This window comes from Acomys minous, assembly GCF_964271855.1.
Source record: "Acomys minous genome assembly, chromosome: 1".
NCBI lineage: Eukaryota > Metazoa > Chordata > Mammalia > Rodentia > Muridae > Acomys > Acomys minous.
In genome coordinates this window covers 14,633,027-14,660,000 of record NC_140483.1, presented here as the reverse complement: position 1 = coordinate 14,660,000, position 26,974 = coordinate 14,633,027, and the positions used below count along the sequence as shown (strand labels likewise).

General features: G+C 48.4%; 1 protein-coding gene and 1 long non-coding RNA gene across 4 annotated transcripts in view; one reads left to right on the top strand and one right to left on the bottom strand.

Moving 5' to 3' along the window:
• Window positions 1-8,033: 8,033 nt before the first annotated feature.
• Window positions 8,034-23,142, bottom strand: LOC311603148. Of its 2 annotated transcripts, none has more exons than XR_014780969.1 (3): window positions 23,004-23,142; window positions 21,365-21,688; window positions 8,034-8,188 (listed from the first exon to the last, which is right to left on the bottom strand). It is a non-coding gene; the product is annotated as an uncharacterized lncRNA (long non-coding RNA). The 2 variants fall into 2 exon arrangements; XR_014780970.1 differs by lacking the exon at window positions 8,034-8,188 and adding an exon at window positions 11,729-12,736.
• The window catches only part of ITPKB (inositol-trisphosphate 3-kinase B), an 89,075-nt gene continuing 84,734 nt past the window's right edge, over window positions 22,634-26,974 (top strand). The window contains exons 1-2 of one of the 2 annotated variants that reach the window (XM_084791828.1): window positions 22,634-23,285; window positions 24,611-26,738. In XM_084791828.1, coding sequence (XP_084647954.1) covers window positions 24,810-26,738 — 1,929 coding nt within the window. In that variant the 5' untranslated portion in view covers window positions 22,634-23,285; window positions 24,611-24,809. Of the gene's footprint in view, window positions 23,286-23,869; window positions 24,170-24,610; window positions 26,739-26,974 lie in introns of those variants that run through there. The other variant, XM_084791829.1, reaches the window with a different exon arrangement.

Here is a 26,974-nt window from a genome sequence, read left to right as displayed (position 1 = left end):
CACCTGTTAGGGACATTGCAAGTTTCATGTGGCTCAGTGTCATTCTGTGCTATGACTTCATCTAAAAGTCCTCAAGGGAGGGGCCCTCAGTGTGATGACTGTGGACTGAAATCAGTGTGTCAGGCCAGAGGGACAGATCCACATGCAGTGGCCATGTCCTCTTCAGATGGGGAAGACTCCCTTAGATTTCTCCTCATGCATTGTAAAGATGGCAGACCCTACACCCTGATTCTGCAGCTGCTATCCCAGGCTGTGCCCAGTTTTATTTGTGTTTTGTTTTGTTTTGAGACAAAGTCACTACATAGTCGTGGCTGGCCTGGAGCTCAATATGTAGACCAGGTTGGCCTTGAACTCACAGAGATCTGCCTGTTTCTGCCTCCTGAGTGCTGGGATTAAATGCACATGCCACCATGCCGGCATCTGTTTGTTTTAAACACCTGTCACCTAGTAAGTATACTAAAACAACACATGCAATTTTAATATTAGAAAGAATGTGCCGTGTTTGGTAACACCCTGTTTCTGAACTATAAAAACCCTTATCTTCCTCATGTCCAACGCTGATCTTTTGAACCCTGAGAGAGATGGCCCATGTACACAAATTTTAAAAAGCTTGCTTTAATTAATTTGGCCATGAGTGGCATTGGTGGTCTTTCTCCTCACCTCTATGGGATTAACAAGCCTTGGAGCTAAGCCTTCATGGGCTAGATCATCTTGATTTTACAAGAGTTCTGGGGACTCGAACTCTGATCCTCTACTTTCGTGGCAAGCACTTCACCCACTGAGCTTCTCTTCCTTCTCTGCTGTCTTTTCTTTTGAAACAATAAATAAACTTCTCATGAGAAGTAGACCACTCTGAAAATCTGACACAAATGCTGGACTTTAGAAAAGAAAAATAAATAAATAAAAGTCCAATGTTTGACTATCCTCCTGGAATTTCTGAAATGATGGAGTTGAGTAGTGAGGGCTGGGCCTCCTGTTAGTTTTCCTGTTTCTATGATAAAATATCATGATCAAAAACAACTTGGAGGGGCTAGAGAGATGGCTCAGAGGCACTGACTGCTCTGCTCTTCCAAAGGTCCTGAGTTCAAATCCTAACAACCACATGGTGGCTCACAATCATCTATAATGAGATCTGATACCCTCTTCTGGCCTGCAGATGTTGTTAGTGCAGGCAAAGCATTGTATACATAATAATAAATAAATAAATAAATCATTTAAAAAAATCACTTGTCTCAATGCTTTTTTCTTTTTTAAACAACAACTTGGAGAAGAAAGTTTATTTTGTTTTATAGCTCCATAGGGTTGGAGTCCAAAATGGCAAAAATTGGAAGCTGAGCTCTCACATTTCAACTTCCTTCAACAAAGGAAGCAGAGAGAGCAATTAGGAAGTGTGGTGAGGTCATAAACACTCAAAGCCCACCCTAGGAACTGACTTCCTCCAGTAAAGCTATAAAGGGTTCCATAACTTACCCTAAAGAGCACCACCAAAGCTGGGCGTGGTGGCGCACGCCTTTAATCCCAGCTTCGGGGAGGCACAGCAGGCAGATTGCTGTGAGTTCCAGGCTAGCCTGACCTACATAGTGAGATCAAGGCCATCCAGGATCTTCGTAGCAAGATTTTGTCTCAAAAACAACATAAAACAAAACAAATCCGGCATGTATAGGTTGTATAATGTTTGACACAGTTTAAACATTCATTTCCTCGCTTTCAAAACTCCTTCCAGGAGCCCGTGAGATGGCTCAGCAGGGTAAGGCACCATGCCGATGACCTGAATTCAACCTCCAGTGTCCACGTGGTAGAAGAACAGACTGCTGTACACTGTTCTTTGATCTTCACTGGCACTCACAGTAAACAAGTAAGTAGGTAAATAATAAATAAATAAGTGAAATTCAAAATAACAGATCTTTTCTTGCTGCTTCTGTGCACATCTGCACTGCTTACTGATTTAGACACCGCTCTCCATCAACAGACCAGCTGTGGGGCCCTAAGAATAAAATTCAAGTCTTTGATAGCTTGCTGACTCAGTCTTATAAAAGTCACCTTCTTAGCTGGGCGTGGTGGCACATGTCTCTAGTCCCCCCAGCACTCAGCAAAGGCAGGCAGATCTCTGAGAGTTCACGTACAGTGTTCCAGGGCAGCCAGGCCCTTGTCTCAAAAAAGAAAAAAAAAGAAAAAGTCACCTTCTTACACATATTGAAGTTTCCTGTAGTCACAGAGACATTCCTCAAGATAAAGAATAAAGCATTAGCTACTTAACAGTGGCTTGACTAGTTGTTTTCTTGGGGGGGGGGCGGGGTTTGAAACACTGTTTCTTGAGACAGAGCTCATCTTGCGTAGTTCCAGCCGACCTCAAACTTAGGATTCTCCAGCCTTGGCCTCCCACGTGCAGCTACTATAGACGTGACCCATCGTGTTGCACATGCCTTGTCACTTCTTAATTCGTAGCGCTTCGTTCATGCCCGCTGCAGGTGCTGCACACATCACTACGGGCCTGTGCGGTGGGGATACAGGCCAGGATGTTAAGGATGTGTATCCCAGAACAGCAGACAGCAGATAGTCTGCCCAGGTCTAGCTCACGGGAGCTTCCGTATCACAGAAAAGCAGAGTTATCTGGTCAGTTAGAAACACCCAGTAAACCCAGTAAAAGGGCTAACTGCTGTCTCAGCATTGGCAAGCTGATAGCAGAGTGTCACCAGGCTGATAATGTCAAGTCATTTGCTCTGCTGAGAAAACCGACTCTCAGTGTGCTTTATTACCCACCCAGGGGCAAGTACAGGAGCTTCTGTAATGGGAACCCGTCTAGACCCAGGTGTCATACTTTACCCTTACAAATTTTGAGCATGGAATGTTCTGGAAGACAGAGCACATGTCCGTTCTGAAGTTCCTCCCTTTAATTGACCCCAAACCAAGGCTTCTGATGAAGAAGCTTAAGACACACTTTAGGGTCTGCCGGCCACTGCACTCCCACCTTCAGAAGCTGGAGCCGGAAGTTGTCCTGAGTAGCCATGCCGCCTCAGAAACAGCAGCGGGGATATCAGCTATTGAGTCTCTGTGACCTTGCACACCATCTCTTTCACCTCTGAGGCCTCTGTTTCCTCATCTCAGAGACAAAAGCCATCTCAGGTGATTATTTCAGATCCCTCTTGCTCTGCAACTCTGTGACGATTCATCGGCCAGAGGGATTCCTTCTGTGTGTCTTGGAAGACATCCAATTCAGGATTACTTATTCTGAAAGGCAGCCGTTCCTTTGTTTGCTGGCCAGACATTTTATGATGTTATGGGAGGGGGTGGCAGGGAGTGCCTGGCAGGGATGTCCTCTGCCTCTGGCTGCGTCATTGGCACAAGTTCAGCCTCTTTAGTGGAGGTTCATCCCACCCTTGTTATGTGGTCAGACCTGCTACCTTCAGGGAAGTACACACGAGACAATAGCTCCCTTTGACAGGGAAAAAGGTCTTTCAGCCATGGTAGACAGCCCCCAAGGTCTATAATAGAGTTCTGCTAGTGATTGCTTTAAACATGGCTTTGTTGTTGGTTTTTTTTAAACTCAATTCATACATGTTTAAATCAAGAGCCATGATAGCCTTTTGCTTCAAATAACAAGTTCTTGAACTAGTAAATTTATTTAAGTGAGAAGGCTTATGCTGGCTTATGGCTTCAGAGTCTGGTCTATGATCCAGAGCACCCATGCCCCTTAGATTTCTGTGGAAGAGTCAGTTAACATATGGCAGAGGGCCATAGTGAGCAAAACTGCACGCTTCATGGTCAAAGACTGAGACAAAGAGTAAAAGGGTCCCACAGTCTCCTTCCAGGGCAAGCACCAATCACCCAAAGGCCTCCACCTTAATTAGATACTTGTGCTGCTGCTAACAGGGACTGTTGCTCAGAGGCAGAGTGCAGGAGCAAGGCTGTGAGTGCCAGAAGGAAAGGAAGAGAGACTCAATGCGATGCATCTGCGGAACCACGTTTCCTAGTGTACCTGTCACGCCGCACTTCCAATGAGTCTTAAAAACAAACAGCCGGGCAGTGGTGGCGCAAGCCTTAAGTCCCAGCGCTTAGGAGGCAGAGGCAGGCGGATTGCTGTGAGTTTGAGGCCAGCCTGGTCTACAAAGCGAGTCCAGGACAGTCAAGGATACACAGAGAAACCCTGTCTCAGAAACCAAACCAACCAAACAAACAAACAAAAAAAACCCCACAAAACAAACAAACAAACACACAAACCCCAGGAGTGACACTGTCTGTTGAGCATATACTTGTGTTGTCTCCCTGTTGTGTTGCAAGAGTGGAACTGGCAGAGTTGTGGGGGGTGTGTATAACTCACTTGACAAGCTGATGCCAAGGCTTTTGTTTTCTTTTGCGCGGTCAGATGCCTGTTGAGAGATTCCTGGCCCTCACTTGGGCTTGGATGTGGCTGTGAGGAAAACTGGACCCCGCCAGCTTTGGCTCCCTGGTACGGCCTGCCTTTCCCATGAAGAGGCTTGAAGAGTTTCTCTGTGAATTTGTTTTCACTAATTGTAATCGTGTGTAGGTGTTTGGGTCTGCATGTGGGTTATGTGCAGGTGAGTCAGAAGGCAGCCTGTGGGAGCCAGAGACATCAGATCCTCTGAGCTGGGATGAGAGACAGCTGTGAGCTGCCTGCAGGGAACTGAGCCTTGGTTCTCCTCAAGAGCTCTTAACCACTGGGCCATCTCTCCAGCGCCTAAAGAATCTCTTCACCATCAAAATCTGCATCACTTTCTACTCTTACTTATAGCATACTTTATTCACCACTCCACATTCCATATCATATTTTCTTATACTACACGAGTCTGCTTATTTCTATATTCAGTCCCATATCTCAGGGAAATATACTTAATCACACTTCACAACCCCCCCCCACCCTACCCCCACCCTCGTTTTTCCGAGACAGGGTTTCTCTGTGTAGCCTTGGCTGTCCTGGACTCCCTTTGTAGACCAAGCTGGCTTCAGACTCACAGGGATTCACCTAGCTCTGCCTCCTGAGTGCTGGGATGAAAGGCGTGCACCACCACAGCCCGGCTTCACAACATTTTTAAAATTACATTTGTTTATGTGTGCATACATGCCATGACATGCATGGGGAGGTCAGAGGACACGTTATAGCAGTCAGTTCTGTCTTTCCACCATGTGGCTTCTGGGGACCAAACTCAGGCTGTTGGGGAGCCACCTCCACATGCCTGAGTATGCTTCTGAGTGTATCTTTTATTCCTTGTACTGGGCTCCCTTACTGTAGGTCCATGCGTTGCCCTTACATTAACTTTTTTCTCTTTTCCCTATCCTTGCCTTTGTTGTCTGTAGTCACTGGTTATCATTGGCTTCTCCTGAAAGTTGTAATTAAGATTTCAATGGCATCGTTTTTTCTTGTTTCTAATGCATATTTTAATTCTATAATGATGTAACTCCTTCGCTTAAGTCCAAAATCACTCTCCCTTTTTGTTTCCATTCCCTTACCACCAGGGTGGGGTTTTTAGTTTAGTTTTTTTTAATGGCCATCACACAATACCTGATGGAAGCAACCTAAGGGAGGAAGGATTCCTTCTGGTTCGTGGTTCAGGGGAAACAATCCATCACGGCACAGGCAGCTGAAGCAACTGGGTTCGTTGGAAGGGGGAGCTTGGAATGTGTCTTGTCATCTCTCTGTGGACCAGGAAGTAGAGAGCCCAGGCAGGAAAGGAAGCCCATTATACCCAAAGCCCATCTCCTGGGGACTTCAGCGAGGTCCTACCTCTCTAAGGTTCCATGGCTCCCCAGACACCAGCAGCAGCCAAGTATGAGCCCATGGGGGATATCTTGCTTTCAACCTGTAACAGCACCCATCTTTGGGTCTTCAGTCTATGGATGGGTTCATGTTGTCATTTGGCTGTACAGTGTGGAGATAGGGAGAGGTGGCCAGTCTCCTGCCTCAGTTCCAATGCCCTCTCCCATGGCTCCTGATCATTTCTTAGCACGCTGTGTTCATTTCCCCCTTTCTCCTCACACTGCGGGTTCTTTAATGTTTTATCTGTTCATTTTTCTCATGTTTGGGTAACTGTGTTCCCTCGTAATTGTTCTAAACTCACTTCCTCTTATTCTCATTTTCCTCCCTTGGTTTCCTGTGGAGAAGGTGAGACAGGGAAGGCTGGCAGGCAGCGCAGCCCGGCTCTGCCTGCCGTGACTCGGGAGCTGTCAGGAGTCAGTCCTCCAGTTTGGATGGCACACACAGTTCCTGCAGGGAGGCAGAACCTTCGCATTGTTGACCAAATTTAGCTTGTTGCCCTGGAGCCTTCGCTTTGGCCAAAATCAGTCCAGTTACTCTTCACTTCCCCCATTTTACCCTTTTTCTTCACAATGGCATTTTCTGACTTTTCAATCACAGTGGGAAATGCTAAAAAAAAACCAAACAAAACAAAAACCAAAAGAGGCAAAAAACAAAAAAAACCCCTCTGCATTTAAGGCTGGGGAGCTATCAGGGACAAAGTCTGCTTCCATTAAACTCCAAGTTCCAGAAAAAGTCTCTAGAAATAAGAAAAGCAATGCAGACTCATGTCACATTTGTCCCCAACCTGACTTCCTCCAGCTGCCTTTAGCCACTGGAACGGTTTGCTTCTTTTTTGCATCCACTCAAGTGCACAGCATGAATCATTTGAGGTTCAAAAGCTCAGCAGGACCAAGGTACATACATGCCCCAACTAGTGGGGGCAAAGCCTGGCTTGGGCGTAGACAGACAGGTCTGGGGGAAGCCTGGGAGGGTTTACCTTGGGTGATGGCTCAGAGTCTGGAAAGAATGACTTCAGCACAGACCGTGACCTGGAAATCAATCTAGTCAGTGTCTGGGTTGGAAGAGGGATCCCGAGCAGGGGGCGGGGAAGCCAGCCCAGAATCTCCCATCACCCCCCTCCTCCTCCATACTTGGACGTGTTTGAGGGCTTGGGGCGATGATTTCATCCTGAGTCTCCAGGTTCAGTCGCAGGGGCTGCTGGAGTGGCCACAATCTCTGGGTTGAATAATGAGAAAATCAAGTTGACGTGGCGGAGTTGACTTGGACCTCGAAGGACTTTAGTGACGAAATTGATAAGCAGGTCAGAGCCAGCAAAGACTGTCTCCATTGGGCACATGGAAGCCCATGTTTTATGAGTTTCCATTCTTTATTTAATTATAGGAGATCTCAGAGAAAGGTCCATTGCCCATTGTCACAAACATACAATTATATTCATTAATGACACAAATGCTGTCTATTTCTGAATAAACACTAATTTTATTATAGATAATAATAATAATCTTTCTTTTCTTTTTTTTTTTTTTTCAGTTTTTGAGACAGGGTGTCTCTGTGTAGCCTTGGCTGTCTTGGACTCACTCTGTAGACCAGGCTGGCCTTGAACTCACTGTGATCTGCCTGCCTTTGCCTCCCAAGCTCTGTGATAAAAGCATATGCCACCACACCCGGCGGCTGCTAATAATCTTTTTTTTTTTTTGCTTTTTGAGACAGGGTTTCTCTGTGTAGCCTCGGCTCTCCTGGACTCCCTTTTGTAGACCAGGTTGGCCTCGAGCTCACAGCGATCTGCCTGCCTCTGCCTCCCAAGTGCTGGGATTAAAGGCGTGCGCCACCGCACCTGGCTAACAATCTTTTTAAAAATTATTTGCTTACAATGTGCTCACAGCCCTTTCTCACTCACCCTAGCTATCTTATCAACTCTTCTAAGGACCCCTGAGGTACATATTGTTTTCATTTTTATCACTGAGTAAGTATGTCTGTCTGTAGTGGGATATGTCCTGTGAATCTGTGTAGTCTCCTTCTGTCCGCGCACCTCAGATTCATAAGGACAGTGACCTTAACTCCCAGGGGCTATGGTCATGGCTGCTAATGTTTTGTACCTATCTCTCTTGTAAGAAGTGGTCCCAGTGAAATGTGAACAACTTCACCCTGGAGGCAATTCTCTCTCCTCCCTGCAACCAGAAGCCTAGGGGTGTTAATACTCAGAGGGCATCACTCCACAAGGTTAGGGGGTATGGTGGCAGCGGCGGTGGCGGTGGCAGTGGCGGTGGTGCTGGTGGTGGCAGTGGGTAAGGTGTTGGCTGCACAAAAGTGAGGAACCCATGAGAAGTTGGGAGTGGTAGTGCACAGGTCTGTAATCTCAGCCCTCCAACAGGAGCGTGAGAGGAGGAGACAGGAGAATCCTTGGGAGCCACTGGCCACCTGTGACAGAGAACAAGGGGCTCATGTAAGAATGTGGCTGCCTCCTGCCTCCAGGTGAGACAGGTAGAGAGATTCACAGTGCACAGAGCCCTTGCCTGACTCATCCCCAGCTCCAGCTCCATCTCACGCCCCCTGCTGTTGTTTCTTCTGCCCCCTCTCGCCTGAGTTCTCAGAAGTCCTTGTTTTTTAGAGTGAGGTACTTCAATTCTCCTTCCTGAGAACTCCACCCACAGCAGGTGAGGAGTGGAGTGAACACGGGCTTAACTCCGGGCCAACTGAGTCCAGACAAGTCTCTGTAGGTGTGTCAGCTAATCTCTTTGAGTCTAACTGTTCTCATCAGTTTCGAAACCCTGAAATAATATTATCCAATGATTTCCATCCCTTCTTTTCAACGAACTTGAGCATTCACCGCTGTTGGGGCTGCAGAGTGCAAAGGTAACAGTGTCCACGCCCAGTGTCTGGCTGTTTCTCAGGCTGAGGACATAAGGTGGTAAAATCTGCTCCAGAGCGATGGTTCTCAACCTTCCTAATGCTGTGACCCTTTCATACAGTTCCTCACGCTGTGGTGACCACCAGTCATAGAAGATTTTCCTTGTTACTTTATAACTAAATTTGCTACTGCTACTAATCATAAGGTAAACATGTCGTTTGTGATGGTCTTAGGCGACCATTTGACTCCTCCTCACCTTCCAAAGAGTAGTGATCCACAGGTTGAGAACCACTGCTTTAAGATCAGAGCAGCTCCTGGGAAAGAAATGGGATAGAAAGGCGTGGAAGGGCACTGTTGGAGGGCACCACACTTAATACCTAGTTGCTCTCATGTTGCTGTGACAGCATCTGACAGAAACAACTGAAAAGAGGAAAGGCTTATTTTGGCTCATGGTTTCAGTTGTGGGGTGGAGGGAAGGTGTGGAAAGCAGCTCAGGTGGCTGTTAGCATCTACTTATGTCAGAGCAAACCAGGATCAGCGTCAGAGATCGAGAAGGTTCGGGACCGAGCATAGCCTTCAAGTAACCGCGTCAGTGACCACCAGCTTTCTACCAGCTAGACCCTACCTCCCAAGGCTTTCAGAACCTCCCTGGATAGTCCTGTCAGCTGAGGACTCCCTCCCTCCCTCCCTCCCTCCCTTCCCTGCTAGAGGCGGAGCCCATGCATGCTAGACCACTGAGCTACCTCAGCCCCAGACTCTTATTCCTGTACAGTGAAGCTGCTCCGTGTCTCTCTCCACAGAGATGTGCTAGGAGCCCTATGGTTATGTTGGGTAAAAATGTCTTCCTGACAAGTTGCCAATTAAAGGGGTTTAAAGGCCAGAGTGGGAGGCAGTGGGGGGAGGGGAGGTCTTAATTTATAATTTATTTTGGTTTTGTACTTGCGGAAGACTTCTCGTAATACAGCTTATTTACAACTCGTTTGTATTCATTTAAGTAACTTTATAATTAAGATGAGCTTGTTAGCACTACGATGCCCTTGAGAATACTTTTCCTTTAAGGGTGGGGTAAGGAGATGGTGAACCTTGTCTTCTACTTATAAAATTACTTAGAGAATCAGAATTGTGTCTCAGAGAAGTTTCAAAGGTTTGCCCCAAATTACACAGCAACTGCACTGCCGCTGACAGGCTTTGACACCCGGGACACCTGACTCCTAAGGCCAAGATCAAGGACATTGCTCCCTTGTAACATCTTAACTTGTCCTAAGTAAGCCAGCCACAATAGGAACTTAAGCCTCTGTATGACTAGACAAGTGAAAGGATTGATGGGTGGGTGAGTGTGTTGGGTAGGTGAACAGATAGGTGTGTGTGTGTGTGTTGGGTAGATGGACAGATAAGTGTGTGTGTGTGTGTGTGTGTGTGTGTGTGTGTGTGTGTGTGTTGGATAGGTGGACAGATAGGTGTGTGTGTCTGGGGGTGTGGTACATCATGGGTAGATAGACAGATACATGTGTGTGTGTGTGTGTGTGTGTGTGTGTGTGTGTGTGTGTGTTGGGTAGGTGGACAGATAGGTGTGTGTGTGTGTGTGTTGGATAGGTGGACAGATAGGTGTGTGTGTCTGGGGGTGTGGTACATCATGGGTAGATAGACAGATAGGTATGTGTGTGTGTGTGTATGTGTGTGTGTTGGGTAGATGGACAGATAAGTGTGTGTGTGTGTGTTGGGTAGGTGGACAGATAGGTGTGTGTGTGTGTTGGGTAGGTGGACAGATAGGTGTGTGTGTGTGTTGGGTAGGTGGACAGATAGGTGTGTGTGTCTGGGGGTGTGGTGGATCATGGGTAGATAGACAGATAAGTGTGTGTGTGTGTGTGTGTGTGTGTGTGTGTGTGTTGGGTAGGTGGACAGATAGGTGGGTGGTGAGTAGATGGGTAGGTGTGGAGTAGGTGAACAGATAAAAGGTGGTGGCTAGATGACGGGGTGGGTGAGTTGGATCATTTGGGTACCACCAGCATCTGCTCACTGACTGACACTTTTATTCCTAACAGGGGAATTTGGCTCTGTATATGTGATAGAGGGTACCCCTTTTCCAAATAAAAGAAGCAAACTTCTCTTGGCTAGCAATGAAGGACTCACAGACATTTACCGCTAGCAGGCTTCAGCAATTATGTTTTCTAATGCCCTTTTAGGGGGTGTGTTTAGATGATTATTTAATGATTGTTCCACGTTTTACAACAAGCCAAACTTCATTTCAGTTCTCATTCATTTATTTATGTATGTGTTTTCTGGGCTGGGGATAAAAGCCACAGCCTCAGGCACTCTAGGCAAGCTATCGCTGACATGCACCGGGGCTGGGAAACTACCACACCCTAGCCTCTTTAGCCTTCCATCCTTCCACGTCAGGGCCTATGAGATGGAGATTGTAATATTGTCTTCCTCTTGGATTAGCACTATAATTAAATGCTTAATACATGCCCATGACATACAGTGTTGAGAACAGCATCTGGCACCTTGTACGCATCTAAATAACTATCCATGTGATTATTACTACTTAATGGCGAAGACTAGGAATTAATAATTGAGTTGCAAATCAATTCCTTAACAATAGGATTTTTAAAAATCTCTTTTTTTCCTTATTGCCGTCTTTTTTTTTTACTGTGGAGTGCTAGTTTAAATGGCACTCTACTTGGTGGCGAGCACCTATAATCCCAGCATGCGGGAGACAGAGGCAGGTGGATCCATGTCTACAAAGTGAGTCCAGGACAGCCAAGGCTACACAGAGAAACCCAGTCTGGAAAAACAAACAAACAAACAAACAAAGAAGTGGCACTCTACTTAGAATTAGTTCTCTTTTTCTTCCTCCTTACATCTTTTCCTTCTTTCTGAAACAAGGTTTCCTATAGCTCAGGTTGCCCTTGTGTTTGCAACGCAGCCAAGGTCGATCTTAAGTCTATCTATATAGAAGCCAGAACCAGTTGGCGTTGGTTGTGGTGTTTATCACAGCAGCAAAAGCAAACGAGAACACATACTTATCAGCTAACGTCCCCACCTGCCTGAGAACGTCGTCCTCTGCTCTCCTCCCTACCATCTGAGCTCCTCTCATCCTATACTGCGCCTTCCCCAAGTCCCTGCCTCTCTGTGAAAATGCCCTGGCACGCAATGTGCCCTTGCTATTAGAAGACTTCAGTGTTGCCTGTCTAATGTCTATTCGTGCTTGATGGCCCCGTGAAACACTACCCCTCGCCTGATGTATTTTCACGCCTTCTCTTAGCCCCAGGTCAGCCCACACCTGTGATTCCCGGGTACTTAGACAGCAATGAGACCACATACCACACTGAATGGTAACTCTTTTTAAGCTCAGCTCCCTTCTGAGTCTCCTAAGACAAGTCCGACATTCTTCATTGCCTCGCCTTGCCTTTTCCGCCGCCTGGAAAACTGAGTAATGGTTTGCTGGGTATGTGAATGGTAATAACAGCGCCCAGGGCTCAAAACAAGATGCTCATGAATTGGGAAGCAGCTACACAGGCTATCTTCCTGGAAGGTCTGTGAGCACCTGAAGCACTGCCTGCGGACCGTTTGCAAAGAGATATAATCTCTGCCTTCCCTTCACTGTGAGGGAAAGGAGAAATGGAGGCATGAGATACTTCCTCTTTCTGCCAGAGATAGCTTTTGTACTGTTAGAATGTTGCAAGGTGACATATTTCAAACTTCTGTCCTTAAATATTCAGGATAGAAACGACTCTCCTTTCCCATTCCTGAAACCTTAAAGGGCTTGGGCGTGCAGCAGGCATCCCTAGCCCCAGCACTTGGGAGGCAGAAGCTGGAGGATTGGGAGGTGAAGAGTCAAAGCCACAAATCCCATCTCAAAAAACAAAAACTACAAAACAAACAAACAAACAAACAAACCCTCAAATGATAAATCTGCTTTCCTTTCCTCTTCCTGGACTTCCAGGCCCACTGTATCAAAGCCTCAAGGAAAATGCTGCACAGAAACTTCATGGGAATCACACACTGATGCTCCTGTTCTCACCTCATGGTGTTATCCTCCAGGGTCCCCGCACAAGCACATCTACCGCAGAGAAGGATGCTAAGGCTGCTTCCCACACCACCATCATTTAAGATTTCTGTCAATGACAGGGTATCTTAGTTAGGGTTACTATTCCTCTGATGAAACACCGTGACCAAACCAACTTGAAGAGGAAAGGGTTTATTTGGCTTACACTTCCATATCATTTCCCATCACTGAAGGGAGTCAGGACAAGAACTCAAGCAGGGCAGGAACTTGGAAACAGGGGCTGACACGGAGGCCATGGAGGGGTGCTGCTTACTGGTGTGCTCATCATGGCTTGCTCAGCCTGCTTTCTTATAGAATCCGGGACCACCCACCTGCCCAGCGGGGGCACCACTTACAAGGAGCTGGGCCCTCCCACGCTAAGATCACTAATTAAGAAAATGCCGTACAGCTGGATTTTTTTGGGGTGGTCTTTTCTCAATTGCAGTGTCTCCTCTCTGATGACCCTAGCCTGTGCTGAGCTGACATTAAACTAGCCAGAATGCAGGGGATGGGGGCTATCAGTGGAAGAGCACCTATGGTGCTCACATAAAGTCCTGGGTTCCGTCTCTCACTGACCTCCATACCGCAACCAACCCCCTGAATGACAACCAACACCATCCAGCCACGAAATAACCACCAAACAACAAACAACCCCACAACAACAACAACAACAACAAACTACAGACCCCCACCTCTTGGAGCCCTAGCATTTACATACCCTCTGAAAAGTTCCCAGAATTCCAAGCATCACACGGTCACAGAAACCATCTGCAGCTGCTAGAGCACGAGGCAAATCATAGTCAGCTGCTGCTAAGCAGCTCCATATCCTCACACCTGGCATTAAAATGAAAACCTATTCTTATAATATTTCTGTGGGGTGTTTTTTGTTGTTGTTGTTGTTTGTTTGTTTTTTAAGAAACCAAAATTTCAGAAGTCTCACTATAGAGCTCATAGGAAACCCATTAGTAGGCAAGGAAGACACTGGTCTTTTAGCAGGTAGTTAAGCACTTTCTTTATCCCAGGCATTGCAAATGCAAATGGCATAAGGCATCAGAAGGGAGGAGGCGAAGGGCGGCAGAGTGCCAGGGGTGGGCTTAGTAAATATTGAATGAGTGGAAGAATAAAAAAGGAGCTATCATCATGCAGGATGTGCTCAGAAAGGCACCTGACAGGGGACGTGGGTGTTCCCTGGAATCATAACACTTGCTGTGGGCATTTGCTCGCCCTCATTCTGTCACTTACCGACAACGGCGAAGGGCCACAAGACTGCGCATGCACAGGCGTTTGTGTGTTTAGATAAATGTTTTTCTGTGTGTCTGCACATGTGTGTGTTTGTGTGAGTGTATACATGGAGGCTTGTGGACCTTTGGGTGGGTGGACACAAGTAGGTACAGGTTTTTGGGTGGGACTCCCTGAACTCATGTACCTAAGGATTGACACAAGGCCTCACAGGTCCGGCAGCTGGGGTACCTCCAGCTAGTGGGGGTGACTTTCTTTCTCCATGGTTTTTCGAGATGAGGTTTCTCTGTGGTGTAGCGTTGGCTGTCCTGGACTCACTCTGTAGACCAGGCTGACCTCGAACTCACAGGGATCCACCTGCCTCTGCCTCCTGAGTGCTGGGATTAAAGGCGTGCGCCACCACACCCGGCTGACCAGGCAGTTTCTTTCTGCTCAGCACACATGTCCCACATTCTCCTGTCTGTCTCCCCATGTGCCCTTTGTTTGTTCTTGGCATCTCCCTCGGAGCTTTCCCTTAGGCCTCATGAGCCCCAAGGTTTCCTCACTTGGTCTCTCTGACACAGATGCTGAAATCCCACTAGAAGACTCTAACTGTACTTGTGTTTTCATGCCCGGGCACCAACCAGCCTGTGGATGGCACCACGGGCTAGTCAACTATGGGCTCAGAATTAGTACACTGGTTCCTAGCATCTCCACTCAGGGAGCCTGGCTCACACATTCTCCTGGCAGGACTTGTGGGCTGCCGACCGGCATCTATGACGTAGCTGTATCTGCCTGAATGTGTGTGCAAAGCTGTCTGGGGCTTGTTACACTTTGGAGTTTCTGAAGATAGAGCAGAGAGGGATGGCTAGGCAGGATCACAGGTCGCCTCCCTCAACTAGTGCAGTCTTAAGAAGGCATAACTTTTGGAGTGTTTAACGTGCACTATTTAACAGCTCAGAGCAGGATTATAATGTGTGCTGTTTTGACAGACCTAAAGCTTGAGTTCCAGTTGCCAGGTAGAAGAGCCTGTGGAGTCAGTGCAAACTATGCCCCCTTCTATCTGCTGAGCACTGACTGAAAAGTGAGCCTGGTATGTTCAATGTCCTGGTGCTCACATTAGACTGGAAGGTAGAGACTGTATTCCTTGTACGGACCATAGGCCTGACTGCACAGTTCACATGCAACAGTGGCTCCCCCAGATGAATGCTTTCTTGTAGTCCCCAGGCCCTCCCCGGGACAGAACTGAGCAAAGCTGCTCTGCTGTTTCTGCCCAAGGCCTGGGGAGTAGATGGGATGACCTCCCTTAGGGGCAAAGCTTGGCCTCAGTCATGCCTTGGGCCCATGGGGTTTTGGAAAGCAAGGGTTGTGGAGTGAGGGAAAGGCTAATGAGACCTTTGCTCCAGCCAAGGGCAGTAGTGGAACATTCTTTGCGCTCTCTGCAGCTGGGAAGCCAGCCCCTTTCCTGATGATGTACTGGGGAGCCAGCCTCTTTCCCTATGATGTGCTGGGAAGCCAGCCCCTTTCCTAATGTTGTGCTGGTTGCTTGGTTCTTTTGCACAGAGGGCCTGACTCGGTTCTAAAGTTTCTCAGTGTAGGGCTAAAGGTCTAAGGGTGGGAAGGGAATTAAACTAGGGTCCTAAGCTTTGAAAAGCCCTGATAGAGGACAAAACTGGGAACATTAACTGGTACAATATAGTTCCACAAATAGCAGGCTTAGGTATTAAGTGGAACAGTGCCATGGCTTTGGTCCATGAACACACAGTGACTATATCAATAAGTGACTCCGAATTAGTGATGGCTGATCTTGGTTGTCAAATTGACACATTGAGAAGAAAAAGAAAAAACACAAAAACCTTTCCTTTATCAGATTGGCCTATAGGCATGTATGTGAGGTATTTCTTGGTGGCTAATTGAGGTTGGAGGACCCAGCCCACTATGGGAGGACCCAGCCCACTGGGCATTATCATCCCTACACAGGTGGTTCTTCATTATATGGGAAAGGTAGTTGATTAGGCCTGAGGCCAAACCAGTAATCTGTGTTCCTCCATGGTTTCTACTCCTGCCTCAGTTTCCCTGGATGATGAACTGTCAACTGTAAGCCACATAAACCCCTTTCTCCCTCAAGTTCTCTGGGTCAGTGTTTTATCACAGCACCAGAGAGCAAACTAAGGTGACATTTTACCAAGAAGGTAAATAAGACTGTGTCAGGTGTGGCACCAGCTGGAGACAATAGCATCCTCTTCTAAGGCTGTGTGTCTGTCCATAGGTGTATGCGGTTTTTGTTTTGTTTTTAGCTGCTTGTTTGTTGTTTGTTTGTTTTGTTTTTTTAAAAGCAGGGTCTTGCTGTGTTTCTCTAGCTGGTCTTGAACCCTTGATATTCCTGCCTCAGTCTCCTGAGTGCTGGGATGCTAGGTATGTGTCACTCTGCCTGGCTTTTTAAAAAGGTATCTTGCTATGATCGATAGTAAATAAGGTGTCCATATTTCACAACTTACTAAGTGAACTTTTAATTCATTAAGTAAAATGCACTTATTGTTGATTTTCTATTTGATACGTTTTCACATATGCATATCCTTCTGAAGTCAGCTCTCTAACCAGGAGAGTGAACTTGTGACTGGAGGATGGCTCAGTAGTTCAAAGCACTTGCTGCTCTTCCTAAGGAGGACGTGGCTCCCAGCACCTGTGTCAGGCGGCTCACTACCTGTGCACCTCCAGTGGCAGGGTAGCTAACCACCCCCTTCTTTGTACCCACATATATGTGGTATATACACACACAAGTACATACACATACATATTTCTGTAAAGCTAGTCCCTCTGTCTGTCTTTCCGTTTTCTCGCCCCTCCCCCACAACAGTTCCCCATCTGCTTTCTGACTCTATTGTTCGTTGGGGTTTTTTTTTCCTTCTCTAAATGAAATCATATAGGAAAATACTTTTTTTCAGTCTGAGTTCTTCCACTCTGCTTAATTATTTAAAGCTTCCCCATGTTGAGATGGTCAAGAGTCCTTGTTCCTCATGCACATCGGTCCAGCATCACCCAGCTCATATCTGTTCATGTCTATACATAGTCCGATTTTTTCAATTCAAATAAAGCTGCTATGCATATATGTGCACATATATACATATATGTATACATATATACACATACACACATATATGTATACAAACATATGTGTGTGAGTGTATGTATGTATGTATGTATTTTTTAACCAGTTCTGGAGAGTACACCCAGAACATTTCACATGCTAAGCAAGCGCTCCTCCACTGAGCTATATTCCCCAGACACTTTTTATTTTTTCCGTAACACTTAAAAATTATTGCTGTTCTTTTGTTGTGTATGTTTTCTCTGTGTTATTGAAGACAGCAACTCACTATGTAGCCCAGGCTGGACATGAACTTGAGATCCTCCCGCCTCTGCCTTCTGAATGCTGGGATTATAACTATGTACCACATGCCCACTTCTGTGTGTTTTGAACTATAAAATTATAGTGTAGTGTGATTAATTTGTATGTAGCTAATAAGCACTGGGGCTCAGGGATGGCTTAGTTTGGCAAACTGCTTACCACGCCAGCACGCAACCTGAGTTCAGATCCCCAGCACTCACATAAAAAGCCAAGAGTGGTGGCAAGAACCTGGAATCCCGGGACTGGAGGGGGGCTGTGGAGAGGGGTGCACCCCTGGAACTCATTGTCTAGCCAGCTAGGCAGTCATGCCAGGGGGAGAGAGAGAGAGAGAGAGAGAGAGAGAGAGAGTTGTTTACCTAAAGTGTCAGAGATTTTCTGTTTTTCTTTTTGAGACAAGGTCTCATGTATAAGAGGCTGGCCTTGAACTTGCTGTGAAGTAGAGTGTGATCTTGAACTTTTGATCCTGCTACCTCTGCCCCCAGTGCACTGGTGTTACAGCCACATGCCGCCACACCTAGTTAGTGCACTGCACTGGTGTTACAGCCACATGCCACTGCACCTAGTTAGTGCACTGCACTGGTGTTACAGCCACATGCCACTGCACCTAGTTAGTGCACTGCACTGGTGTTACAGCCACATGCCGCCACACCTAGTTAGTGCACTGGTGTTACAGCCACATGCCGCCACACCTAGTTAGTGCACTGCACTGGTGTTACAGCCACATGCCGCCGCACCTAGTTAGTGCACTGCACTGGTGTTACAGCCACATGCCGCCACACCTAGTTAGTGCACTGGTGTTACAGCCATATGCCACCACACCTAGTTAGTGCACTGGTGTTACAGCCATATGCCACCACACCTAATTTATATTGCTCTGCAGCTCAAGCCCAGCCTAGGCACTTCATCAACAGAGCAACAACACCCCAGCCCTCCTATGTGTTCTTATGAAAGTTTTATGGTTTTACACTCACAAATCTTTTTTCCTTTTATTTTATTCTATGTATATGGGCGTTTTGCCTGAGTGTGTGTGTGTGTGTGTGTGTGTTCACACATGCATACAGTGCCTGTGGAGGACAGTAGAGGGCTGGATTCCTTAGGACTGGAGTTACAGATGTTTGTGAGCCCCCCATGTGGGTGCAAGGAATTGAAACCAGGCCCTCTAGAAGAGCAGCCAGTGCTCTTAACTGCTGAGCCATCTGTCTTGCCAGCTCTGGGTTTTATAGCACCCCTTGACAGCAGGTGATGTTAGTTTTTCTGTTTACTTCATTGTCAACGCTGTTTTGACTCTTCTAAATCTTTGTTTTCCTATGATGATGATGAAATAAAAACAAAACAAAAATCCACTGAAATATTGTGTTTGCTTTGCATCTATTAATAAATTTGAGAAGAACTGGCATCAAGGATATCGAGTCCTGGGCCGGGTGTAGTGGCACACACCTTTATTCCCAGCCCTCGGGAGACAGAGGCAGGCAGATCGCTGTGAGTTCGAGGCCAGCCTGGTCTGCTGGTCTGCAAAGCAAGTCTAGGATAGTCAAGGCTACACAAAGAAACCCTGTCTCGAAAAACAAAAAAAAAAAAAAACAAAAAACAAAAAAAAAAAAAGAAAGAAAGAAAGAATATGGAGTCCTCAGGCTGGAGAGATGGTTCAGAGGTTAAGAACACTGACTGTTCCTCCAAAGGTCCTGAGTTCAACTCCCAGCAACCACATGGTGGCTCACAACCATTTATAATGCGACCTTGTGCCCTCTTCTTGTGTGCAGATATACACGCAAGCAGAACACTATATACATAATAATAAATAAACAAATCTTTTTCAAAAAATGAATATCAAGTTCTCTAGTCCATGAACATGGTATATCTCTCCATTTATTCAGGTCTTATTTTTTTCCCCCAGCAGTGGGGTGTGTGTGTGTGTTCCCTATAAGACTTATACATGGCTTATCATGTTTATTCCTATGTATTCCATAGTCTTTGACATTATTACAAAGGTACTATTGTTTTAAACATTTAAACATTTCTGAGAGGCCTATAATTGGTAACGTTTGTCGATCTTGCCTCTTTCAACTTTGTTGTTATAGTGTAATTACATGCTCAAGTCCTAACTCCAGTTCCTCAAAACGAGATTATAATTTGGTCTTTTGCTTTGCTTTGTTTTTCAAGACAAGGTTTCTCTGTGTAGCCTTGGCTGTCCTGGACTTGCTTGGTAGATCAGGCTGGCCTCAAACTCACAGAGATCTATCTGTCTCTGCCTCCCTGAGTGCTGGGATTACAGGTATATGCCACCACGCCCTGTTTACAATTTGATCATTTATATGGCAATTAAAGTTAAACGAGGCATGATGTGCTGTAATCCAATATGATGCAAGTCCTTACCGGAAGGAGAAATAGCCTTGGCACTCACAGAGGAAAACCATGTGAAGATCCAGGAAAGAGAGAAGCCAAGGAGAGGGGCCTCAGAGGAAACCAGCCCAGCTAGTACCTTAATCTCATACCTTCTAGAACTATGAGGAAATAAATCTCTGCTGCTTCAACTACCTAGGCTTGGCTTTCTTTCTTTCTTTCTTTCTTCCGGCTCTTTCTTAATAACAATGGAAATATAACACATTTTCTATTTTACTTATGTTTCTAGTAGCTCTTTATACATTTCACTAGATTTTTTCCCCCTTCAGACATGTATATTGTCTAAAAAGAATAGTTTTACTTCTTTCAGATTAAGTGCCTTTTATTTCCTTCTCTTGTGTGACGACACCAAGACATCAAGTACATAGCTTTTGTTTTTTGAGAAAGGGTTTCACGAAGCTCAAACTGGCTAAGAATTTATAATGTACTTGAAACTGGGGTGTTGGGAGTATAGGCACGTTCTACCTCACTCAGCTTTCTTTCTTTCTTTCTTTTTTTAGTATTTATTTTTATTTTAGCTGGAGTTACAGACAGTTTTGTGCTGCCATGTGGGTGCTGGGAATTGAACTCTGGTCCTCTGGAAGAGCAGCCTATCCTCTGAGCCATCTCTCCATCCTCCTCCCTCAACTTTTTAAGTATGACGTTGAACACAGGTGGTGAGCGCAGACACCCTAAGCCCCTTATTGTAGAGCACTGGATTATATTATTAAATATGATGTGAGCTGAAGATTTTACATAGCTGCCCTTTCCTTCCATATTAATTTTATAGTGTTGATCGTTAAAATTCCATTCCAAAAGTGAGCAAATGGGGCGTCAGGAAAGTTCTGGAGTAAGGTAACTAGTTGTACATAACTGGTGTAAGAAGTAGCATCAAGTGTGAAGCCTGCGGACAGTCCACATGGGCATTGGTCAAGCTTTACCTGCTGCGGTCCTGGGAGGTCGGGAGGGGGAGGGGTGTCGGCCAAATGAGGCCTGTAACAATGCCTAGCTGACAATGTTGTTAAAAGGTTGAAAATAAGCCGGGTGTGGTGGCGCATGCCTTTGATCCCAGCCCTCGGGAGGCAGAGGCAGGCGGATCGCCGTGAGTTCGAGGCCACCCTGGTCTACAAAGCGAATCCAGGACAGCCAAGGCTACACAGAGAGATCCTGTCTCCAAAAACCAAACCAAACCAAAACAAAAAAACAAAAGGTGGGAAATACGTAACTTGTGTTTCTCTCTCTTCGGTGTGTGTATGTGTTAGGAGCAGGGCAGGGTTGTTGAGACAGGATCTCACATGGCCCTGAGATGGTTTAAAGTGCCATATATGGCTGATGGTGGCTTTGAACTTCTTACCCTCCTGCTGCCACCTCTCCGGTGTGGGATTACAGGCGTGGGTCACTATGCCAACATGCCTGGCTTACGTATGTTGAGGATCAGACTGCAGGGCGTGGTGCACGCTAGGAAGGCATCCTATTGCCTACGTTATATCTCCAGTCCTGAATAAATATTCATAATGTGCCTAAAACAGTGTCTGGAAAAAATAGCAAAATACTACATTGAAATGTTACATTCGTTTTAACATTGTGGAAGCCAGCTAGATTCTGTGATAGGATGTAAAGGCTGCCATGCTATGGTTCGCATTATCACCTACTGTCCCTTGCACCCAAGCCAGAAGTCCTGTCTCCACATTGTACCTGACAGCAGCTGGTTGGCCAAGGGTCACCCCTTGGTGCACACTGGGGAGGCCTTCGTTTCTCAGCGAGCGAAGGCTGATGGAATCACCCATGTGAGCTGACAGCGACCGGGAGCAGCCCCTTGGGCTGGAAAGGTGGTTCTCAGTGGTGTCCCGTGTGTGCTGTGCAGTTGCTGCTACTGTGACACTTGTCATAGTTCTTGGCATCTCCTAGGGCAGTCACCTCTCTGATTAGGCTTCAGGGCTTGAGTCCTCTGGGTTGGATAACTCTTTTTGCCACGGAAGAAGTATAGGTAGAGGTGGCTTCTTTATCTGGGGGATAACGCTAGGAAAAAAAAACACAAAACACTGGGCTCTTTTTATTCAGCTCCATTGAGGGTGGGAGAGAAATCAGGTTCAGTCCTTTCACAGCATTAAAAAGAAAAAAAAAATCAGAAAAGAGCATGTCTGATTCCAGGAATTCTTGGCTGGAAGAGCTCTTGCAGCAGGTTGCTTTGCTCACGCCAACAGTATTGTTACGTAAACAAGTAAGCCGTCTGTTTGCTACAGGCCGTCAGGTTTCTCCATCTGAGTTTTGGCTAATCGGGATGTAAGGGCGGATTCGAGCTTTGGAGTCTTAAAGCTCCTGAGCCGCACAGCTGTGTTTCCCTGTTTCCACTAAAGGCTAGAGTTTAAGACTTGGGGAATTATGCAAAACACACTTGCTGTACTGGGGCTGTGTGTGTGTGTGTGTGTGTGTGTGTGTGTGTGTGTGTGTGTATGGGGGGCCCCGGTGTTCCCCTGCCCTGTAATGTTGACTGGTGTCCCACCCCACCCCATTTCTTTGAGGGTGGACTAGAACCCTTGAAATTGGGAGAGTAAATTCACAGGAGACTGAGCCAAGCGGTTTCAGATATTGATCAGGCCTCAGCTCCAGGACCATGCGTTTTCTTAAAATAACTGAGAATTGAGTGCGAAGATTTGCGAATAGCACAGTTGCTTTGTGCATTTATAGACAGATGCATAGCATGAAGCTTCTTCACACATCCACCAGTCACATACAAACCCTTCAGCAGCTCAGAGCCTTCCAAAAATACTACCCTGATGCATTTAAAATCTGCAACTATGCAACGAAATGCCCTGTAATATACGTCTTAAAATGTGCCTATTGTGTAGTGTACACACACACAAGCTGTTTATGCAGAATTTTACCCCCTTTTTAAAATGCTAAACAGTTCCCCCACTAGCGGCTTTGTTTAGCACAAATACGCAAAACTTTATTTTAAAAAAAAAACAGTTTTCAAAAGTAGCTTTATAAAACCAGACACCAGCAAAATCGAGGGTGGAAAAACAAATCTATAGCTTTAACCCGCAGAAGTTAAAAGTCTCTCTCTCTCTCTCTCTCTCTCTCTCTCTCTCTCTCTCTCTCTCTCTCTCTCTCTCTCTCTCAGCTAACAATGGAAACTTTTTTTTGAAAAAGTGTTTCCCTCCCTCGAGCTTGCCAAGCAATAGAAAAAAAAAAAAAAGAAGAAAAGAAAAACTTGTTCCGCTGAGTTCAACCCCAGACGGCTCACAACTTCCTTCCTGCTTTCCTCCCCCAAGCCCCCGCCTTCTGCCTCCTCCCCCAACCCTCAACTTTTTTTTTTTTTTTTAAATCTTACATTGAACAAACACTGAAGTAGCCGGGAGCAGACGCTGACAGCGGTAGTATCTCCAACCAAGCAAGAAGCCGCACAGGGTCGGCCTGGTGTTGCCTCCTCCGGGATCGCCTGGCCCCTGTGCTGGTACATTCACTCTCTTTGCACCCCAGCTTTTTCGTCTTCCATAAGTTGTTGCGGAAATCCTTTGGGAGCGGTTTTTGCTTTAAGCCACCTGGTCTGTACGAGCCCCGAATCCCTGGGGCATGCCGCCTGCATAGGACCTGGGAGCCTGAGCAATTGCAGGTAAGCGTGGTGGCTCCTTCCTGGCCCTTGTTTCTGAACCCTCTTTCCGCTCCATCTGTGCTGGGGCTCTTCTGGGTGTTCCGGGGTGCGAACACAGTGCAGAGGGGAGGACTAGAAAGACTGAGAAGGGAGTTTAATTTGGGAGTGTGGTGTGGAGTGGCCTTGGGGGTACAGGAGGAGGATTAGACTTTCCCACCGTCTTCCGGGCCGCTGCAGCGCGCCGCGCCGCGCCGCCTCGCCGCCTCCCCGGCGCGCTGCGGGCGTCTGGGGCTCGGACTGCCGGGCGGCTCCGCTGGCGCCGGGCGAGGCTGCCCGGGATGCGCGAGGCCCTGCCTTCGGCCGCGCAGCTCTGGAGCTTAGCATACCGGACTCCGGAGTGCTGCAAATTCTTAGGCCTGCACACTTAGAGGGCCTCCGGGCTGCAGCCGTGCAAGCAAGCTCACGGTTCCTCGGAGGGGTGCGAGTTCTGGAGCCTACAGAGGCAGCTGAGTCCTCAGGATGCGCAGGACTAAGCGGCTACCAGCACGCGCACCGCCCCCCCCCCCCAACACACACACACACACACACACACACACACACACACACACACACAGACACACACACAAAGCTGCAGGGTGTGATGGGACAGTAGGGGGCCTCCAGTACTGATTCCGGTACTGGACACTGCAGAGTTTTGGTCCTGGGCGCGCGTGCGCGCCCACATTTCACAAAACACACTTGTTTGGAGACCGACAGGCATCAAGCTAGTGCTGAAAAGTGCCCGGCGCTCTCCCAGGCCTCTCATAGGCCGAGAGCATAGCCCTAAGTCCAGGATCAGGAAAGAAAACACACAAGCGCCCTTCCAGGTCTCAGCTCAAGCAGCGGTTTGGGGAAGGCAGGTCCAGGTCAGATTCCCTGTGACTTGGTCTCTGATGTCCTGAGAGGGTGGAGCAGGGCTGCCTGTCATCCTCGACAGCCGGTGTTTGCTCTGGCAAAGGGAACCTGGCCAGCCTCGCTTAGGAACCAAGCAGTTGTACCTCCTCCCTCGGCCATCCGCGTGGCTACCGTGACTAATCTTAGAATTCGGGATTCTAAGTGTTCTTAGAGCGTATCACAAGCTGGAGGAGGTGGACCACGGCCGGAAAATACCAGCAGAGGCCATCGAGGCGGCCCAGCATGCCTCCTCACCGAGCATCACAGCCCCTATAGGCTAGACACCCAGGGGCACCCTGTCGCTAGCAGGTTGGGGGGGGCTCGGGGCTCCCTCTGGCCTCTGCGGGTGGGCTCTCGCCACCCTCTCCTCAATGCCTTTGGGAACCCTGACTTTTCTCCTTGTCTCTCCACAGCCGGGAGATCGTTTATGGAGCTTGGGGCGGGGGCCGAGCCCGTGATCGCGCCCGGCGCCTGCCACCCAGGCCATGCTGCTCCACTGGCGCGCGGAGTCACGGCCGCCGGGCCGCCGGGACTAAGCCGGGAGCCGCAGGAGGAGGAGGCACCGTTGGTGGAGCGGGACGGAAAGCCGCGGCGGCGGGCGGACTCAGTACTATGGCTGTGTACTGCTATGCCCTCAATAGCCTGGTGATCATGAACAGCACCAACGAGCTGAAAAGTGGCGCCCCCCGGCCCAGCGGCAGCGAGACGCCTCAATCCTCTGGGAGGGCCACCCTGAGCCCCGGCAGCGTCTTCAGCCCTGCGAGCGGCGCCTCCTTCCTCTTCCCCCCAGCAGAGTCTCTGTCGCTAGAGGAGCCCAGGAGTCCTGGGGGTTGGCGCAGCGGCCGGCGCAGGCTGAATAGTAGCAGCGGCAGCGGCGGTGGCGGCGGCAGCTGCAGCAGCAGCAGCAGCAACAGCAGTGGCGTCAGCAGTCCCAGTTGGGCTGGCCGCCTGCGAGGGGACGCGCAGCAGGTGGTGGCGTCCCGTACCCTCTCCCCACCTGGGCCGGAGGAAGCCCAAAGGAAGCTGCGGATTCTGCAGCGCGAATTGCAAAATGTGCAGGTGACCCAGAAAGTGGGCATGTTCGAGGCGCAAATCCAGGCGCAGAGTTCTGCCATCCAAGCACCCCGAAGCCCGCGTTTGGCCAGGGCTCGTTCACCCTCCCCGTGCCCCTTCAGAAGCAGCAGCCAGCCCCCCGGAAGGGTTTTGGCCCATTGCGCCCCAAGTGAGGAACGGAGGACAAAGTCCTGGGGAGAACAATGTACAGAGACCCCAGACGCCAATTCGGGGAGGAGAAGCAGACTCAGCACACACCCCTCCAAGGACAAGGAGGGAGTGGCCCCTCTTTTAGGCCCAGCCAGCCCGACCAGGTTAGGGACTCAGAGTCCATGTGCCTCAGTGAGGATGCAGGGAGGTGATACTCCGGCCAGTCCTCGCTGTGGCTCCCCCACAGCCATGGAAATTGACAAGAGGCTTGCTCCCTCGCTGGAGGGCGTTGGAAGCAGCATAGCAACGGCCACTAAACTGGCAGCTTCAGCAGCATCCGCTGGACCACACCCTGGACATGATTCTGTCCTCAGGGAGGCAGCCTGCGAACTGGGGGGCATGCGCACCTGGGAGGCCCAGATAGAGAGACGGTGGCAATTTCTGGGCAGGGAGACAGGCTCAGGCCCAGAGCCTGGCCGGACCCAGAATCAAGAACCCTCTGGGAGGGTGAGAAGAGGAACTCAGTGTGTGGGTGGGCAGGGCTCCTGGACACCTGAAGTCATCAAAAGGCCAGAAGAGAGTACTGTGAATGCCCCAAACTCAGAGCCCTTGGAGGACCACAGACAGTCTATATTGCCTGGAGACCCCTGCTCCGGAGGTCCTGAGGAGGCAGGAAGTGGGATCCCAGGGATCCGAGGACCCCAGCAGATCCTGGACATTGTGAGGGAAGGGTCTCCAGCACCGGGCTTGCTTGGGGGCAGCCAGGTGACACAGCCAGGGATCAGGGATGCAGAGACAGGAGTTGGTTGCGGCAGAATGCTGGAACCTTTACCACCTGGGGAGGCGGCAACAGATTTGAAAGAACCTAGTTGCCTCCCAGGGGACAGGATGGGTATGCAGCCTGCAAGCTCGATGGTTTGGCCGAGTGCCATGGAGGAAGCCCCCTTGATCTGGACGTGTGACACGGGGGTACAGTTGAAGGGGACTTGGGGAGGCCAGATGCAGGATAGAGGCACTCCCCCTAGCTTCCAAGAGATGCCACCAGACCAGAAGGACAAGGCTTCCTTAAAAGAGGCTTGCGGCCCCAGCAGCACCCCCACCGTCCCTGCAGTCATTATCACAGACATGGGTGCCCAGGAGGATGGGGGCTTAGAGGAGATCCAAGGAAGCCCCCGGGGTCCCCTGCCTCTGAGGAAGCTGTCGTCCTCCTCGGCCTCCTCCACTGGCTTCTCCTCTTCCTATGAGGACTCAGAGGAGGACATCTCCAGCGACCCTGAGCGTACCCTGGACCCCAACTCAGCCTTTTTGCATACTCTGGACCAGCAGAAGCCTCGAGTGGTGAGTGTTGCTTTTAGAATTCATGCCCTCAGCAGACCTTGGATGTTCCGTGTATTCTGTGCACTCTGGCATTCTTGCTGAGCGGTAGACTCACGAGTGATATTTCTCTACAGGCGGGTTTGTTGTGGGCACAGAGGCACCAACCATGCACTTTGCAGACCGGGCAGTAGAGTTTGAATCATTGCTACTGTTCACGTCTTTGAAAGCAGGTTTGGAGGAAGATTGTATTGGTGAAT